General features: G+C 32.4%; 1 protein-coding gene across 1 annotated transcript in view; it reads right to left on the bottom strand.

Annotated features, from left to right (window-relative positions):
- The window catches only part of LOC108910340 (paired amphipathic helix protein Sin3b), a 58615-nt gene that overhangs the window by 9171 nt on the left and 27852 nt on the right, over window positions 1-21592 (bottom strand). Inside the window, exons 5-8 of the mRNA XM_023454977.1 lie at window positions 19040-19277; window positions 18785-18978; window positions 6313-6813; window positions 2572-3111 (exon numbers count right to left, since the gene is read on the bottom strand). Coding sequence (XP_023310745.1) covers window positions 2572-3111; window positions 6313-6813; window positions 18785-18978; window positions 19040-19277 — 1473 coding nt within the window. The remainder of the gene's footprint in view (window positions 1-2571; window positions 3112-6312; window positions 6814-18784; window positions 18979-19039; window positions 19278-21592) is intronic.

Here is a 21592-nt window from a genome sequence, read left to right on the forward strand (position 1 = left end):
TAGACGATTATAGATTCTATCGATGTGCGTAGCGAGCGGCACAAAGATAAATAATATTGAACCGTATAAAAATCATTTTATATTTTATACGCAATATGGTAATAGTGTTTTTATATTGTCGGAGTCACTCTCTATAATTTCGACCGCGGAGTATAACTTAAACTGAAATTAGGACCAGAATGGGAAAAGTAAGCTGATCTATAGTAACAAGAATGTTTCTGTAGTAAATCTGGATATTTTTTATTGATCAGTAATATTTTCTCTGGTACCATTCACAACATAGCTTTTAATAAATATGGATCTTATTTTTGTTGTAAAAAAAATGTACTTTAATTTCAAATTAAACACTAACAAGAAGTTCAATTTTAGCCAGCTTCTCGTCACCATTCATGAGTTTGTTTACGTTCTTGCTCCTCGAAATTTTATAATCCATATGTATTTTGTGGGACATAATTCAATTGTTCTCCCATTATAGTTTCCCATACCCAGTTAATGGGATGTTTGTCACCTTTTCAGATATTAACAGAAAATGTACCAAAAAAATTGCCATGTATCGTTTTATTTTTACATGAAATTATTTAACTGTCAATAATTTAAAAAATATAAAACTAAAACAAAATTGAGGGACAGCTGTGACATGATAGACTATCTTAAGTGCACTATCTATTAATAATAGGAAGTTAAATTAAACAATTTTTGTTGCAGTTTCTGTATGATACTATGCAAGATTGAAAGTTCTTAGTTAATTACTGAAATCAATTCTAATTTTAGAATAGTGCCACACGACCCTAATATCTGTCTTACATTGTGAATTTATTCACGAATTAATTCATGAAGTTGCTTACTGAAGAAATTTGACAAGTGCAATGCGCCAAATCTTCTGTCAAATAACTTCATGATTTATTCAAGAAGTTCCTCACAAATTAGAACATGTTCTAATTTGCGTGAATTTCTTTGTGAAGTTCAGAAGTTCAACCCAACAAATCTTCAGCCCCAGATCAGTAATGAGGTTATATTATTGGAATATGTAAATAATTATCTGGCCTTGTACTACTTTTGTATTATTTTTACTGATCTATTGCTTACAAAAACTAATATTTATAAATAGCGTCAAAACGGTACCGCTGTTGTACCATTACGTATATGTGGAAAGGTAAGACATTTTTTTAATTATTGAAATATGTATTTTAAATAGGTTCGATAGATCTCTTGCGGGGCAGGCGATATGGGAGGGAAGCCTATGCTTATACACGGGAGTTTCGTTACAGTACTAACCTTACATCAACTACTAAGTAAATATAATATATGCGAATGAAATTTGTACAACATAAGTTCGCATACATTTTTCGTGTTTAATGCATGGCAATTAACTTTTTAGTTGAATAAGTGCTTATTTATTTTCACCAGTATCCCGTATCTACGCCACTGGAGAATCTAAATTTTAGAAAAAGGCCTCAGAATTTGGACAATGTTTACATAAATACATGCGCCCAAATTCAAATTATTTCACTTACTAGTTTTTAAATTATTAAAAATATTTTTTAACACCCTGTATCTTTTTAACAAAGCGTTTATATAAAAGACCCCTTAAAATTCACCAAAGAATACGAGGTTTCATTTTTGATCATCGTTTGTGAATCATCCTGTATATTTTAAAAATATTAATATTTTTAAAATCTGCCATGAGTGTCCACTTTTATTACTTTTTAAAATATTACGGCTCCTAGCAACAGTGCTTTTGTTGACAGCATGCACGATGACGAGAGGACGAAGCGTCTCCGCACAAGCTGAACGAACAAAAAACATCGAAGCTGTGCGCTCTGCGTTGAAAGCTGATTATCAATCAACCATCAAAATGTCAATAGACCGTATACGATTGATCGACAATCAGACTTCAGAGCAGTGCAGTTTTGATGTTTTCATTCGTTTGGCATTCGAACATGCTGTCTCAGCAATTACGATATTTATAGAAGCATAAGAACACAGCTCCACGGCTTTACTTGATAACATAATTGCTGTACGTTGTTCAATGCGCGTTTCCATGACAACTATCAAAAACTCGCTTCAAGTAAAACGTATAACTTCGTGGTAGATACACGTATACTGATGAAATTTTGTTCAATCGCTCAGAAGGTTTTTCACTATGTAGTTCCGTTGATCGTATATAGGTAGCACCATGCACTTCGCCACAATAAAATCAATCTTAAAACTTAATAGCCGTGTATAATACATCAACTGTAAAATATTCATGTAAATGTGTAACCCATGTTTTTTCTTTTCAATTTTTCCAAATGAAATTAAAATAAATAAATATTAGTATTCATCTAAAAATAATGTTTAATGAACGAATACTTTTAGTGAGACAGTATCCGATACAAAGTATCTGGTAGTTTCAAAGTATCTGATATCTAAATGTAACAAAGATGCACGTCACTAGTGAAATTCTAGTGTACTCCCAAGAAAATAAAATGTGTTTTTTTTTATTTATTCAAAGTATAGAATATCATCAAAATGGCAACATACATACATCTTTAAATTCCCTAGAAAAATAAAAGAAATAAGAACACTCACCTTTCTAGCTTTGTGGAAGGCACTTATGTTATACAAGTAGCTGTCTTTCGTCACGGTAAACATCATTTTAGAGTCCTGCGGATTAAATTTGCACTGGGTCTCATCGTTCACATTGTAACCCGGGTGTTCCGTTTGGCTCCTCTCAGGACCAGCACGCTCGCTCAATTTCCTTTCGATGACATCCAAGATGTTGAAGTCGCTGTCCCCCTTGCAATTGCTCTTGTCAACCTCTGGTTGTAGCCGCCTGTTCTTCTCCTCCTCGTTCTCATTTAGCTGGTGGTTCCTCACTACTCGTCTATTCTTATTCAAGTTAGCTGCTGCTCGCCTGTTGTATAGACGTAGATTTCTATCGAGGTAGACGGGGGACCTTGGTTTGCTCTCTGTACTGGTGCAATCCGTGTAGCATTCCTTGTAGCTGCTCCACTTCTTCGCTTCTTCTACCTTCTTGCTGTCTTCGGGTTCAGTATCCAACAGCTCTATCGTCATCTTGCAGTCTCGCTTGTAGATGTAGATCTTGAAGCAGTTTTCGTCTTGAACCACCTGCACGTGCAAATCGGAAATCTTTAGAAAATTGAGACTGGGTGTGCATGACAAATTTTGACAAAGAAATTAACTGATATTTTTCCCAGGTTTCCCAAGTAGATTTGGAAGAATTTACACAGAGCAGATATAAGCAATTAACACAATTCCTCAATTTTTTTTTGTCAGTATCTCCCAGATAACTATTTCACAAATATGATTTAAAAAATTTATTTCCAACAATTTTGCACCAAATGGAAAAATTTGTATTTCAGAATTTTTTTTGCTTGTTTAATACAAATAAAAAGGTATGTCAATTGGTCATTTTTATATACTCTCTTCTTCTGAACGTGAACTTATGTTTGTTTTAATGTTTACCGATTTGCTGTCGCGGTTCCGGTCACGATGAGAATTTAGTGTTATTGCGAAAGGGAGAAATAATATTATTACAACATGGCATTTTGGTGACATTTTGAAATGGAACAAAACGAAATTTACCATCAATATAATAAAATTGTTCGCGGGCATAAATAATAATTAAAGTATGTTGTTGGCCAAATGAACAATCATATAGAAATTTTCTACACATATACAAATTAGTATAATTTCTTACCTTTAGCAGAAAGCTTTTTTGGGGATGCCTATGAAACTCATTACATTTTATTGCCAGACGTTTTTTTATATGTTCAACTGACTTCGGAAAGATGATTTTATAGTAAGAAAAATGGTTCGAAAACTTTAAATGCGTTTTTCTCAAAACGACATTTTTCAAACTGATTTTCAATTTTTTTGTTTTGTTTTATTCGTCTTTGCAATGGTTAAGATTAAATGTAGCCAATTTTGAAAATTTTGATTATTACAATTTTTCAAGAGTGAAAAAAATTTTCAATCGGTCGCCATTTTGTAAAAAATCAAAATAATAATAAATGGCCAAGTACAACGGTAACTTTATTAATATAGATTGTAATGCAATTGGATTTCTTTTTTTCAGATAACCCGTTTTTGGAAAATCGATGTGACCATGGAGGGGGATTTTTTTTAAGGCTTTACGGCAAGGCTTATAACTTTGTAACTTAGTATTTTTTAATAAAAATTTACATGAACCAAATTGAATATACACTTAATAAAATTTAAAAAAACTCGATCCCCATATTCCTTAATTTTCCCGGTGAAAAAAATTCACGAAAATCACTCAGTTTTTCGGCTGTCACAGTGGCTATCCCCCTTAAGTACAGAAAGAGTGCTTCCAACAACTGCTCTGGAGCATTTACAAACCACAGCTGCAAGTGTGCCAGATTAAATTCTATTAGAATGATTCATCTTCCTCATGGACAGCTTAAAATTTTACAGGACATGATTATTTCTTGTACCTATTATTACTGATAATTTTTGTATTAATTTATTTTGAGACATGTATTATATGTACTACAAAATACGTATTATTTTACCCTTTTCTTCTTTTATTTCAAACTCCAAATGACCCCACAACTATCCTTATGGAAAACCAGTCCCCGTCGAATGGTACGAATCTTTGCCGAAAGATAGTCCTCAATGTGTCGATCAAAAAAGTCCATGGGACCTAGGTCTGAAAAACTTCTGAAGTTATCAAATTCACGTGCTTGATGACAATCAGGTCCAATGATTTATGGGTGAGTAAAAGCAAATATTTTTTTATAAAGTGACCAATCTGGCTGTTTCTTGATGTATTTTTGAGTGCTGAATGCGAATCCGTCATCAAAATATCTGTATCATCCTTCAAACTTCAGAAAATATGTGAAGCACACTACTGAAGAACAGCGATAGCGACATGTACTGCTTGAGCAACATCTTATGTTTTTATGCATGCTGAACACCTATCCGTTATCAGCATATCTGCAGCATTCCTCAGTCTTGTAAATATTTGCTTTTACTTGCCCGTAAATAATTGGACTTGATGGTCATCGAGCACATGGATTTGATAATTTCAGAAGGCTGTAGCTTCAGAACAGTACTATTTCAGACCTAGGACCTTTGATCGACACATCGAAGACTATCATTCGGCGAAGTTCCGTATCATTCGACCGGTATCAGTTTTCCATAAGGATAGTTGCATGATCCTTTAACAAGTATTAATTTAAAAAAATATATATTTTCTTACATTTTTCCTTAGAATTGACCCATTAAACAATAAATTTTACACTAAATTCCAAATTGTAACAAACTTCATTCATTTTAATTATGCAATATTACTGTGTAAGGTCAATGCAATTTGTTACAATATTCCATATCAATACTTTGTAATCAACTGATAAACATACAGAAGTATTTAAAAGAAATTAATCATTCGATAATTAACTTTGTATAAAACAAGCATATTTGAACGTTGCTAAGAAAAAATCTTTAGTAGTCTTAATAAATTTTGCAGCACAATTATTAACAAGTTTACAAGAAACTTGCTAAATTGTTTCCTCGAAAAGTTGTTTATGATCATTGCCTGTCAAGGGATCCAGTGCCATACGCTTTTAAGGGTTTTAGAAATAGAATAATTTGTTTATACATTATGAAGGGACGAAGGGATCAGTTCACGTCTGTCACCCTTGTTCCTACAAAAATTTCTTTATTCTCATAAACTATTTATTTCAAATGTAATTTATTATAAATCCAATTTGTTTTTTAAATTCCACATTTGTACATTTTACCTTTGTACACGCCAATGTTGTTTACTTGTTTTTTGTAGGCGCTCTCTGATTTACAGTCAAGCTCGCCAGGTTAGTATTTGACGTATAACCGACCACTTCGTACACTCGATGCACCTGGGCGACTACAGCTACTACCAGAGCACAGTGTGTATGCAACGGTATTTGATTTAACATTCAATTTCATTTTAAATTTGAAATGGTTCATCTTACGTCTCCTAAAAATGATGACACGATTTTCCTTTGATAAAAGTCCTACAACTTTTGGCTCTAGTTTGCATTGAATACGATCCTACTATAGGTATGTGTATGGGTACATTAGCATTGGTGTATTTTTTCATTAAAGTAGTTTTATAGACCATGTGTTAATCGATATGAAATAAGTACTTCTATGAATGTTAATATGAAACTTTATAAGTCTCCAACCATATATTTACCATATACCCATCATTCTTTATTAAATGAATTGTTACTACCGTTTGTACAACAAATCCGCAAGTGCATAACTTTGGCTTACTTGCCAAAATCATTAATACAGTGCCATTACCTTTTCACCTGCCCTTTGGTAGGCGAGTTCCATATGCTGCCTTTTGCCAGCGGTCGCACAGTGTCCGCCAGCGGCACTTCTCTTCTGCTCCTTAAGAAATAACTCCGAACAGGCGATTGCCGTCCTTTCTGTCACACAATGTTGCAGCTGCCTCACCGAATAGGTGATTACTTTGTCTAAAGTGAAGGCAATATAGGCATGTATTCCGAACATCTCTCGTAGTGTGTCTTCGTAAGTAGTTGCCTCCATGTTACCATCGAGCAAATTCTTCACCATATCAAGAAAAGCAGGGTAGTAGTCCTCCACCTCGATCTGGGGCTTTGGTTTCAATCGTAGAGCAATAGCGGTGCTCTCCTTCCTGTTGGTTCGTGATTTAGCTTCATCTTCGGCTAAGGTGCAGGCACGTTCGTATATCTTGCAGAGACGTTCACACAGGATTGCATGCAATCTTAGAAATATGTACCAGTTGTTGTTGGCCATAAAGAGGGTGTATGCTTCTTCCTGCAACAAAATACAATTTGTTGACAAAATGGTCAACTTCCAATTACAGTGGAAATCTAAATCTAGTAGTAACAGTTATACCACGCATAGAGAATGAATATCTGCAATTGCTACTAATTTTAAACTTATGAATTTTATAAAATATAGTTTTATAATAGCTCAAAATTGCCGCTACTTTATCAACCAATAAAAAAATCTCGATTATTATATATGCTCTAAGCACTGTTAAGAGTTTATGGTCCAATTTATTAAATTTGGGTTATCTTTCAGAGTTGGTTTAAATTAAACCATAATCCTAAGACCAAATGAATAGATGATAAATCATGTCATTTTGTTGAGGAATTGGAAGCATTACTCGACTAAGATTCATGTCAAACACAAGATGAACTTGTTGACTGCACGACAGTTTCCAAACGTTTAAATGTATTAGGTATGATTCAGAAGCAAGGAGTGGTGAGTGCTATACAAATTGAAATCGGGAGATGTTGAACAGCAATTTTCACGTGTAAACAATTACTTCAGCAGCAAAAAAGAAAGGTTTTTTGTGCATCAACACAACATTGACGGCAAAGCCGAATATTCATGGTTTGCAGGTCACACTCTGTATTTGGTGGGATTAATATGTTTGAGCTGTGTATTAAAGGAAAAATGGCCGCAATTTGAGCAAAGGTACGATAATGTAAATTTTCAACATGACAATGCTTGACCATATGTTGCTCCTGACGTAAAAAAATACTTAGAAATACTAAAATGGAATGTTTTATTCCATCCGCCATATTCACCAGATATCGCTCCATCGGATTACTACTTGTTCCGATCCATGGAACACGGGGGGGATTTACTCAAAAGAATTGTTCTTATCCTGCAAATTTCCTTAAATGTGTATTTATTTCCAGAGGTTCGCAGAGATAAAGGTAATAAAGACAATTTGTCAGTGCAGAGGCCTCCCTTTTTGACAACATAGGTGGGGAAATTATTATTTTAAAACAGATCAATCTTGTAATTTAACCCAACAGCACAAGCGAGTTGTTCAACAACGAAATAGCATAGTGGTGGGTGGTAGGTGGGAAATTGGAAGCATGCAGAATTTTCCTTTTTTTAGATCTATATTAAACTTGAATCAAAATATATATTAAATGTTACCACTTTTTTCGCCTATATATTAACAATCAAATTAAAAATCATATTCTTACCTAAATATTATTTACAAGTTATTACAAATATATTCTGTCAAGGTTCTTGTCCTCATAATATGTCAAATAATTTTGCAGATTGATGTAATAGGGTTCAAAATTTAACGTCTATATAAGGAAAATAATGGATGTCTTATATTTTTAAATGATTTACAATTTACAGACTACAGTGCTGCGGGGTGGTTGCAGTACCCATGAAACCCCTATTTTTTTTTTAGCACGCCTAAGCTTTCCGAATATTTTTTTTAGATAAAGTGGTTTGCTCTACTTTTTTCACTCTTATAAGATTTTGATTTGAGGCCTCGTTTACGAGATATTTTAACTTTTTTGGATATATGACATCGATTTAGTCGATGTTAAACTTTATTTTTTAGGGTTATATGAAAGATTTGACTCGTTATTTATTTCAATTTACTGAATAAAATGGAAATGATCATCATCATGATCAACAATATTTAATTTGGGCTAAATCTAACATATCTAAAAAAGTTGCACTATCTTGTACAGTAAGCTGCTAATCAAAATATGTGGTTCAGCCTAAAATGCTCTTTGCCTCACACAATTCATTTTTTTAATTGTTGTTTAGTTAGCATTGGTACCATATAAAAGAAATTTTTCATAAAATCCCAAAAATTAAAGTCTTATGTCGACTAAATTGATGTCGCGTATCCTAAAGTTACAATATCTTGTAAACCGAGCCCCAAATGAAAATCTTACAAGTTATACTCCGCTTTATCTAAAAAAGATATTTGGAAAGCAGACGTACTCAAAAAAAATAGGGGGCCGATGGGTACTGCAACCCCCTTCCCCTACGTTGGGAGCATGACATTTTAAACCAAAATTACACAAAAAGCATGCCGACTTAAACTTGAAAATGTGCTAAATTTCAAATAAATATCTCTATCACCAGAGTTATCAATAAAAATAATTTTTTAATTTTAATTTTAATACCCTGTATTTTGAAAATGGGGCTTGGAAATGAAGTGGCATAAGAAAAGTCCCATTATTTTAGTTCAAAGAATATGTGGTTAACTGCTTGACCTACTAATTTGTAACACTCTGTGTATTTATATAGAAATTTGTCAGCATATCTCAACATACATGGTGTCGCGCTTAAATATGATACAAGCCTATAGCTTCTTTATTTTATGACCGATTTCAAAAATTTTTTCCTTTAGAATGTAGAATAAAAAAAACTCTACCTAACTGTAATGCTGCTGTTTTCATGAAAGCAATACACAGCCAACTAGGACGCGTTTTTTTGATGTCAAACAGCTAATTGGTATTAGCGATTTTTTTCCAAAAAACAGATTACGTATTTTCATCCAACATCCCTTAAAATGTCTTATCACCAAGTTTCATAAAATTCGATACATCTTCATACGAGCACTAGTTGGCTGTGTATTGCATTAATAAAAAACAGCAGTATCACAGTTAGAATTTGTTTTATCCTAGATTCCATAAAAAAAATTTTTGAAATTGGCCACGTATTACATTTCGCGACATCATGGAGTGCTCACTTAAAGATGTTATCGATTTTGATGAAACTTAGTGGTAAGACGTTTTAAGGGATGCTAAATGAGAATACGTAACCTGTTATTTGAAAAAAAAAAAAAAAAAAAATTGCTAATACCAATTAGCTGTTTTGATGTCAAGAAAACGCGTCCTAGTTGGCCGTGAATTGCATTAATAAAAACAGCAATATCACAGTTAGATAAGTTTTTTTAGCCCACATTCCAAAATAAAAATTTTTGAAATCGACCAAAAAATAAAGAAGTTACAGGCTTGTATCGCATTTAAGCGCGACACCCTGTATATACTTTAAATAAAACAAATTTGGATAAAATCGAACAGTTTTTAAGATAATAATTATTGCTAAAATTTACTTATTTTTTTCGTTGTCTACTCGGAAGCTCCTCCTTAAGACTTTATTTGTTTTAGAAATTGTTTTTTTATTGGCAAATGAAAAAGTATGTATTAATGAAAATGCTTATTCTTACCTTATTGTTCTTATTTACATAATAGTAGGCTGCTGATTTTCTGTCATGTAAGTGTCTCTTATGCCCGTTTGCACCGTAGTGTTTAATCCAGGATTAAATCTGAACTTGGACTAAAATATAACATTTTGTTTGCACCGTTTCAAATCTATGTATTAATCTAGGATTAATTTAAACCCTAAAATTTGACCACTTAAACTTGGATTAATGAGAAAATATAAATCGACACTATTGACAGTACTTAGCTGCTAGTTATAATTTTTTAAAATAGGTATTTCTTCCTTTTTCCTGTGGACTATGAGTGAGAGAGTGGTGTTAAGACATCATTGAGAACTTTTAAATGGATTCAGATTTTGACTTTGATGTATTGGATGATTTTGATATTCACGAAATTATAGACTTTAGATTTCCCAGACAAATATACATAATAGAAATGATCTATTTCATAATCTAAATGTAGACAATAGGTTGACAAAAAAGACCACATTGCATCTGGCAATCAGAATTTTGGAGTTATAAAAAGCTTTTATTCTTAATATGATTTTGTATTTCTAGGAATAATAGTGTATCTCGTATCCAACAATTGCTGACTGCTTTTCGGTTCTATGCTTGTGCTGGTAATTTGTCTGCCATTGCAGACTTTTCAGGGATGGACATATCAATAGTGTCCAGAATAATTGTACGAGTATCAATTGTAATAACTCGGCTTTATCAGAGATACATAAAAATGCCAAACCCAGAAGAAATAGTTAGTGTGCAACATGAGTTCTATAAAATTACATCATTTCCTAGGGTGTTAGGTTACTAAACTAAATCTTTTATCACAATAAAGTAAATTAGGTTATTACGTTAGGTTTAAGAATTTGACTTTGACATATTTTTTTCCGAACATAAGTTAGCAGCTTAACAAACTCCCTAAACAGTATTCTTAAAGCCGTTTAATTTAATCTACAATCGGCAGTAAGTGGTGCAAAAGCTGATTATTAAACCTAGTTTTAAAATTAAACCAAGTTCGGTTGAACTTGGCTTAAATTATAAACGGTGCAAACGAGCATTAATAAGTAAACTAAATTTGCGAAAAATCACTTAATTTATACTTTCTGGGCAACTTGTACATGAAAATTTGGATAAAACAGCTAACGAGAAAACAATATGACCCCCAATATATTAAATATGAATAAAACAGATAAAAAGTATAAAAATAACTTACGGGATCATTAGTTTGAGCATGCAATGGCACTTTCACATCCTCCTCCTTCAAACTTATTTCACTTTTGATGTCCACAGGGCTGTTTCCTTCGGCACGGGCAGGAGATTTCCCGGGACTCACGCTACCCTTTCCCTTGCTGTCTTTTTCCGACTTTGGGGAACTACTAGAACTCTCCTCACATTCGTCCTTATCATCTGTAAAAATATGAATTCCTTAGTTTACCGATTTATGGTACTAGAAAAAGGTTCAACTTACCATCTTCTTCTCGTTCGTCATCGCTCAGTTGCTGCCTTGGATGAAAGAACAAGTCAGGCAAAAATTGCCGAAGAAGTTGCTTAATGCGCCTCTTTTCACCCTTCTGGATGCCGGTTTGCCGCTTAACGTGATGAATGAGAAGATTGGCAGCATCATCTAGTATGGTGCGGTCCCTGTATGGTAGAACTAAATGTGGACCTACTACGGGTTCGGCTCCCTCTTCATTTTGTTCATGTCTCTAAAAATTGAAGAAAAATTAAATATATAAAAAAATAGTCTTAAAATTTTAGTGAAAATATTTATCTTCTTTAATCCTCATCTTACTGTGTTAAAAAGTTAGGTGGCTTACAAAGTATCACTTCTTAACTTAAAATGGCAATATATTTCTTCCTCATATAAAATAAACANGTAAGTGGTGGTATACAGGGTGTTTGTAAATAAGTGCGAAATATTTTAGGGGATGGTTGCTGAAGTCATTTTGTGAAAAAAAGTACATATAAACATAGGTCGAGATATACTTCGTTTCCAAGATTCAGTGTTTAAATTTTAATTTTTTATCTATTTTTATTAATTTTTTCAGTGTTAAAGATATTGACTCGAAATTTGATGATTGTAATTTATTTAGAAATACTGACAGCAACCTACTAGATAATGTATCAATACAACTTGCAATAAAATGATTTATTTTTTCCTCAAAAACGGTGCATCATACGAAAAAAATTGAAGAGAATTTAATTCAAAATTGATGGTGGATTTCTAAAAAAATATCAAATTGGGAAAAAATCAGTGGTGTACCATTTTTGAGGCATATTTCAACCTACATTTATATGAACTTTTTTTCACAAAATAACTTCGGCAACCACCCCCTAAAATATTTCACTTATTTACAAACATCCTGTATACAAAATGTAATAAAGTTTCCTTGACAAGGACAGCTACATATGTATTCTTTGGAACAGAAGAAAACTTTTAAATTCACTTTGATGTCAAGATTTCGCATAATTGTCAAAAAATTCAGGAACAAAACAAGGAATGTCCACAGTGATATTGTACCACAGTACATTGTGATTCCGTGTATTGGTATTATTTATTATGTATTACCACTTATAATAATATTAAACTATAACAAAATTCAAAATTGTATACCTATATATCCACTGCCCCTCATCTCCCGACCTTCCCCCACTACTAGACCGCGTACGCGCGCTCGTCCGTTTTTGAGCATATTTGAAAGAATTTTTCACCTATTTTGCATCATTTTATCGGAAAATTACAATATACGTGTTGTAGTTATTATACTTCTATTTTAAATATCCGACTGAAAAAATAAAATCGGAACACCTCCAACGCATCCTGAAACATTGCAAAATAGTGCACCAAAAAATTCAAATTGCAATTGTGCCAAAACTAATGGTCGGACAGCGCCAGTTTTGTGCACGCTTAAAGTACATATGGAGGGCTCAGAAGCCAATCAGTGTAAGTCACTGAATATAGAAAATGAGAAAATTGGCTAAATATTTGTAAAACTTGCAATAAAATAAAGATTCCCGTAGATACTAATAATTATTTTTATTGAGATATAACATTTCATACATATATTTCCTACATTTCAATTTTAAGAAGAAACCTTCAATACGTCACGAAAAGTGACTTGTGCTGAGCTTTAGCTTTACAACTTAAAAAATGGCTGAGTAATGAATTTAAAAAAAGAAACACAAAATTTTCCGATTTATTCGTATTTCGATTCTCTACAAATTGTCTCTTTATAGCATGCAAATTGCTACGTTAGTTTAGGTTTTATAAGCAAAAAACTAAAAGATGCGTTTTTTGCATAAAAATGTTTATAAAAAATTAATTAATGGTAAATTGGAGTAGGAAATATATAAGCTACTGCTTATATATAGATATACTTATCTATAGACTTTTATATGATGGCACAGTCCGTTTGCTACTAGTATATTTGTCACAAACAAAACCTCTATTAATTGGCCTAATAGTACTGGCCGATATATTCAATGCATATGAACTGCAAAAGTGCAAATAAGTTGAAGATATCTGCGCATAGTCTGGGATTGCTGCCTCTACTTATCTAACTTGAATTAAACAATGATCTATAATACCCAAGAAAGTTTTTGTATCAGAAAACTTTCCTGTAAAGTTTCCTGAGAAAGCTACAAGAAACATTAAAAATAGTTTTCAGAAAACATTAAAATGTCTTTCACAGTTGACAAAATTGGGAAATTTTCAAATACGGATAGTTTCCTATGCCCATATTAGTTATTACTATAACTATCATTATTGTTATTACCATTATCCTCATCGTCATTTTCATCACTATCACCTGTACCATTATCACCATCATTACTTCTTTTTTTCATAATTTCTACTGATGCATCATTCAGCACAAGCCACTGCCAAGTCAGAAGTATTTTTGGTTCAACATCTTGTATAATAATAGTAATTACTCAGCGCCACAAAAAATATAATGAATAAATAAAATAAATAGGGCTGAGCTGTGGACCAGACCAATGTAACTCATAGTATTTTAACTTGTTGAATTTGAATCTAATCAGGATTGCCCGATCAGTTTGTGTTTTGAGGACACTCTTCTACACCAGAACTTTATAACCGTTTAATCTGTTACTTTAATTGAACAATTTTGATTGTAAAAACTCACGATCATCGACTATACATTGAAGAAAGCGCTATTACATTTTTTTAGATACAGAGAAAAAACCCCGGGTGATTTTTTAAGGTGTGTGTAAACTAGAACCGTTTTAAGATTACCATTATGTCACGAGTGTGTCTTAATATCAAAGACAGTTGTTGCGGAAGTGAATTCATTATTTGTTAAACGTGCCAAAAAGAGATGCAATGACGGTAAAAATGTTTTCAGTCTCGATCTATCACAATCGTTCCAATATTTTATGTGTATTAGAGTGAAAGAAAATGGTGGACGTTTGTTGGGTATTAGTTCGACTACCGCAGTTAATACAAATCACCGCTGACATTCAGATTAAAAATTTGACAGTTGTTTTGATCGCATCTTCGTACTAACTGTTTATATTTTCTGAGCGTTGAAATATCGATTTTTTTGGCATATTCTCGTAACCAGTAATACCGGTATTAAAATTTGGGTTATATACAGATTTGGGAATTGTCAAGATGACATTTCAATTATATGAAAACAGTGAGTAATTTTCCGAAAATTTTTCATCTTACAAGGAGAAGGTAAGGTAATACTTATGTAGGAACTACTTCGGAAAATTCAAGGTCCATACGTACCATAAATATCAAAAATTAAAAAATCTGAATACCTTGCCTTCTTATTAGTTTATATGAATACTGCTTGTGACGGAGTGGAAAAGATCCAGCAGTTTTAGTGTATGTACGTCTTGATGAAATTATGGCTTTAGAGAATCGAGTTTAGGGTTAAAGTAGCTGAAACTTTAAGCTGGTTTGGTCCATTGTCCAGCAATTTTTTTTTTTTTGTAGCACTGTGTTATTATTATTACGTGTATGATTTATTATTATTATTGATATTTCCATACAAATTTGTACGATTTAACTTAAAATGGGGAAAACGACTAGCGAAATATTCTTAAAAAATATGGCTTTAAATAAGTAACAAGTGGGGCAGAAATATTGCAAAAATTCCCACTGTGGAGTACATTCGTACTTGATGATATGATGAGGGCAACAACAGTGGCAAAATATTGATTTTGCAAGATTTTATGAGGGTTAATTTGATACAGTATAAATACACCATGCCCCAAAAGTACCGGAACAGCAAGATATCTAGATTAATAGTGAGTTTTAGGTAAATTTCAGATATACTTCAGAAAATACATTTCTTTTGTCATTTTTTGACGTGCAAACAAATGTTTACATTTACCCCCTTTACCCCCACAAGGTTCCCCCTATACGTCATTTAAAAGATAATTTCATTCTCTTTACAGTAGTAGTAAAGTTTTTTGCAAACTTTTAGAAAACAAAGGAATTATAGTTATTTTTTCTTAAATAGACACCTTTATTAAAAAATACAACTGAAAAAATAAAACAATTATGCGATTATACTTTGAATAAAAAATCTATTTTAATAAATGTCCAAATTGTCTCCCACCCTCAATTTGGCAATATCTCAAACGTCACAATGTTTATTAAAGTTTCTCTAGTAATTTGCTGCGATTCCTCAAATATTCTGTTCCTCAAGTGGTCTATGGCTTTGTTTTATAATTTTTTAAATTATAAAATTATAAAACAAAAAATAAATTAATAAATTATATATTATTTTTTAAATGTCTAGAAAAGAAGTAATCTAGGGGTGTTTTATCACTTATTCAGAAATATTTGATCCAGGAATTGCTGAACTCCAATAGCAAAATGAGGTGTTGTATGATCCTGCTGGAACCATACTCTGTCAAAATTACTGTCCAAGTTTTGTAAAGCATATACAATTCGATTACGTAACATTCGTATTTTTGGCAATTTAAGTTACCATCAATTACAAACGGACTAATAATGGTAGTACCAATAATACCAACCCACGTATTTATTTTTTGAGGTATCTTCTTCTATTCATCCAGTGAGGATTTTGATCACTTCAGTACCTCAAATTGTGACTATTGACTAAACAGTAAAAACAGTAAAAGTATATTCATCGGAAAAACANCAATTCATTTTTCTAATTGTTGTTTAGTTAGCATTGGTACCATATAAAAGAAATTTTTCATAAAATCCCAAAAATTAAAGTCTTATGTCGACTAAATTGATGTCGCGTATCCTAAAGTTACAATATCTTGTAAACCGAGCCCCAAATGAAAATCTTACAAGTTATACTCCGCTTTATCTAAAAAAGATATTTGGAAAGCAGACGTACTCAAAAAAAATAGGGGGCCGATGGGTACTGCAACCCCCTTCCCCTACGTTGGGAGCATGACATTTTAAACCAAAATTACACAAAAAGCATGCCGACTTAAACTTGAAAATGTGCTAAATTTCAAATAAATATATCACCAGAGTTATCAATAAAAATAATTTTTTAATTTTAATTTTAATACCCTGTATTTTGAAAATGGGGCTTGGAAATGAAGTGGCATAAGAAAAGTCCCATTATTTTAGTTCAAAGAATATGTGGTTAACTGCTTGACCTACTAATTTGTAACAATCTGTGTATTTATATAGAAATTTGTCAGCATATCTCAACATACATGGTGTCGCGCTTAAATATGATACAAGCCTATAGCTTCTTTATTTTATGACCGATTTCAAAAATTTTTTCCTTTAGAATGTAGAATAAAAAAAACTCTACCTAACTGTAATGCTGCTGTTTTCATGAAAGCAATACACAGCCAACTAGGACGCGTTTTTTTGATGTCAAACAGCTAATTGGTATTAGCGATTTTTTTCCAAAAAACAGATTACGTATTTTCATCCAACATCCCTTAAAATGTCTTATCACCAAGTTTCATAAAATTCGATACATCTTCATACGAGCACTAGTTGGCTGTGTATTGCATTAATAAAAAACAGCAGTATCACAGTTAGAATTTGTTTTATCCTAGATTCCATAAAAAAAATTTTTGAAATTGGCCACGTATTACATTTCGCGACATCATGGAGTGCTCACTTAAAGATGATATCGATTTTGATGAAACTTAGTGGTAAGACGTTTTAAGGGATGCTAAATGAGAATACGTAACCTGTTATTTGAAAAAAAAAAAAAAAAAAAATTGCTAATACCAATTAGCTGTTTTGATGTCAAGAAAACGCGTCCTAGTTGGCCGTGAATTGCATTAATAAAAACAGCAATATCACAGTTAGATAAGTTTTTTTAGCCCACATTCCAAAATAAAAATTTTTGAAATCGACCAAAAAATAAAGAAGTTACAGGCTTGTATCGCATTTAAGCGCGACACCCTGTATATACTTTAAATAAAACAAATTTGGATAAAATCGAACAGTTTTTAAGATAATAATTATTGCTAAAATTTACTTATTTTTTTCGTTGTCTACTCGGAAGCTCCTCCTTAAGACTTTATTTGTTTTAGAAATTGTTTTTTTATTGGCAAATGAAAAAGTATGTATTAATGAAAATGCTTATTCTTACCTTATTGTTCTTATTTACATAATAGTAGGCTGCTGATTTTCTGTCATGTAAGTGTCTCTTATGCCCGTTTGCACCGTAGTGTTTAATCCAGGATTAAATCTGAACTTGGACTAAAATATAACATTTTGTTTGCACCGTTTCAAATCTATGTATTAATCTAGGATTAATTTAAACCCTAAAATTTGACCACTTAAACTTGGATTAATGAGAAAATATAAATCGACACTATTGACAGTACTTAGCTGCTAGTTATAATTTTTTAAAATAGGTATTTCTTCCTTTTTCCTGTGGACTATGAGTGAGAGAGTGGTGTTAAGACATCATTGAGAACTTTTAAATGGATTCAGATTTTGACTTTGATGTATTGGATGATTTTGATATTCACGAAATTATAGACTTTAGATTTCCCAGACAAATATACATAATAGAAATGATCTATTTCATAATCTAAATGTAGACAATAGGTTGACAAAAAAGACCACATTGCATCTGGCAATCAGAATTTTGGAGTTATAAAAAGCTTTTATTCTTAATATGATTTTGTATTTCTAGGAATAATAGTGTATCTCGTATCCAACAATTGCTGACTGCTTTTCGGTTCTATGCTTGTGCTGGTAATTTGTCTGCCATTGCAGACTTTTCAGGGATGGACATATCAATAGTGTCCAGAATAATTGTACGAGTATCAATTGTAATAACTCGGCTTTATCAGAGATACATAAAAATGCCAAACCCAGAAGAAATAGTTAGTGTGCAACATGAGTTCTATAAAATTACATCATTTCCTAGGGTGTTAGGTTACTAAACTAAATCTTTTATCACAATAAAGTAAATTAGGTTATTACGTTAGGTTTAAGAATTTGACTTTGACATATTTTTTTCCGAACATAAGTTAGCAGCTTAACAAACTCCCTAAACAGTATTCTTAAAGCCGTTTAATTTAATCTACAATCGGCAGTAAGTGGTGCAAAAGCTGATTATTAAACCTAGTTTTAAAATTAAACCAAGTTCGGTTGAACTTGGCTTAAATTATAAACGGTGCAAACGAGCATTAATAAGTAAACTAAATTTGCGAAAAATCACTTAATTTATACTTTCTGGGCAACTTGTACATGAAAATTTGGATAAAACAGCTAACGAGAAAACAATATGACCCCCAATATATTAAATATGAATAAAACAGATAAAAAGTATAAAAATAACTTACGGGATCATTAGTTTGAGCATGCAATGGCACTTTCACATCCTCCTCCTTCAAACTTATTTCACTTTTGATGTCCACAGGGCTGTTTCCTTCGGCACGGGCAGGAGATTTCCCGGGACTCACGCTACCCTTTCCCTTGCTGTCTTTTTCCGACTTTGGGGAACTACTAGAACTCTCCTCACATTCGTCCTTATCATCTGTAAAAATATGAATTCCTTAGTTTACCGATTTATGGTACTAGAAAAAGGTTCAACTTACCATCTTCTTCTCGTTCGTCATCGCTCAGTTGCTGCCTTGGATGAAAGAACAAGTCAGGCAAAAATTGCCGAAGAAGTTGCTTAATGCGCCTCTTTTCACCCTTCTGGATGCCGGTTTGCCGCTTAACGTGATGAATGAGAAGATTGGCAGCATCATCTAGTATGGTGCGGTCCCTGTATGGTAGAACTAAATGTGGACCTACTACGGGTTCGGCTCCCTCTTCATTTTGTTCATGTCTCTAAAAATTGAAGAAAAATTAAATATATAAAAAAATAGTCTTAAAATTTTAGTGAAAATATTTATCTTCTTTAATCCTCATCTTACTGTGTTAAAAAGTTAGGTGGCTTACAAAGTATCACTTCTTAACTTAAAATGGCAATATATTTCTTCCTCATATAAAATAAACANAATTATATATTATTTTTTAAATGTCTAGAAAAGAAGTAATCTAGGGGTGTTTTATCACTTATTCAGAAATATTTGATCCAGGAATTGCTGAACTCCAATAGCAAAATGAGGTGTTGTATGATCCTGCTGGAACCATACTCTGTCAAAATTACTGTCCAAGTTTTGTAAAGCATATACAATTCGATTACGTAACATTCGTATTTTTGGCAATTTAAGTTACCATCAATTACAAACGGACTAATAATGGTAGTACCAATAATACCAACCCACGTATTTATTTTTTGAGGTATCTTCTTCTATTCATCCAGTGAGGATTTTGATCACTTCAGTACCTCAAATTGTGACTATTGACTAAACAGTAAAAACAGTAAAAGTATATTCGTCGGAAAAACAAATATTAAATATAATGTTAGGGTTTAGGTCAACTTTTGCCATTACTATTTCACATAAATCAAGCCTTCGATCATAATCATCTTGACTATTGCAGTAAATGTATTTTGTAAGGTTTAAAAGTTTGTTTTTAAAATTCGGCAAATAGATGATCTACTACTTGTATCAGCTTTACGCACAGAAGTATGAAGATCTTCCACAAAACTCTGCAATACTTCAACAGTCTTATTGTCATTACTTGCATTTCTTGGACGTCCTGATAGGGGCTTATCGTTCATGGTTTCAGTTCAAACCTATGTACTGTTCTGCACACAGTTGATTTTGATACTGGTATTCCATTTGGAAACGTATCATTAAATACATGAACCACTTGGTCGAATAAACTTTTGAGACCGCCATATTTCTCATAATCAAAATCTTTACGCTTTCTCTTTCATTTAGAGGCATATTTGACAAATTAAATATTTTTTTGACAATGTTACTTTATTATAAAATGTCAACTTTATTTAATTAAATAACTTTTTGAATTGGGGTTTAAAGTCAAAATAGTTGTAACTATTGTTTTCTAAAATTTTCCAGAAAACTTTATATTACTGTAAAGAGAATGAAATTATCTTTCAATTGACATATCACAAGTCATAGTATGCAATTAAAAAGAAAATGGGGAAACCTTTTTGGGCGAGGGGACATTTGGAGCTCAATTCTTGACGTGAGAGAATAGAATGCTCCCTGGGGAATGTTCCCTCATTTCGCTCTACTACTATTCTATCACAAAATTCATACTGTATTCTCGACACAAGGGGATCGAGCCATGAAAGTGAAGAACGAGGAACAATGTTGTCAAATATACCGACCAATCAGAAAGAAGTAAATAGGCGGTAGAATGAAAACTAGTGATGAGCTAGTCATGAAATAAATGCTACTTATTATTGTAATTTGATTGTCAGTGTCAGGTGCAGTCTAAAAAGGAAAGAAAATGGAAATCGATAAAAAACTGAAGCTAAATTCAGTAAGTTCTAAACAAAAAGAACTTCTAATTGAATATATTGAGGGTAAAAAAACAAATGTACACTGGAAAGTTAACACCCAGCTGCACTAGAGAGACAAAATGAGGGCTAACTGGGAAGAACCTACAAATATTTTAATTTCTATTTGAGGTAGATTCATTTTATTCTATTATTATTTTATTCGAGTACTGTACAATCCTTCAAGTAAACACAAATTATACGAATGTTTCCTCAAAGTTCTCGAAGGATATCACCACAAAACAGTAACTAGATATATGACAGACAGATTGCGGAATTCGTAATTTGTGAAACATGTCAAAAAATGCAGGGTTAGGTTTAATGATCCCTGCCTGTTCCCCCGAAATTATCAGTAGAAGAAATAGGGAAAAATTCTTCTATCATTACTTGATAGAACACCATTCAAGAATACCGATTAATGAGTTTTAGTAGAGACACGCCCCCTTTGCCTCGTTCCTTCTACTCCCTATAATTCAAGAATAAAGGCCTTGTTTACGCGTCAAAACATGACAAAAGAAATGTTCTGAAGTATATCTGAACTTTTTACTCACTATTAGTCTAGATATTTTGCTATTCCGAGACTTTTGGCACAGTGTATAAAAAAACTGTAGTTCAAAGTTTTGAGAAATTATTTTTTTGTCGAGATAGATTTATTTTCAGAAATAGTTTTATAATCAATATTACAAATTTTGGGCAAAAAAAAAAACTATTTACAATTTAAATTCAGAGG

The sequence above is a fragment of the Anoplophora glabripennis genome, unplaced genomic scaffold (assembly GCF_000390285.2).
Source record: "Anoplophora glabripennis isolate ALB-LARVAE unplaced genomic scaffold, Agla_2.0 scaffold459, whole genome shotgun sequence".
In the NCBI taxonomy this organism is placed as follows: Eukaryota; Metazoa; Arthropoda; class Insecta; order Coleoptera; family Cerambycidae; genus Anoplophora; species Anoplophora glabripennis.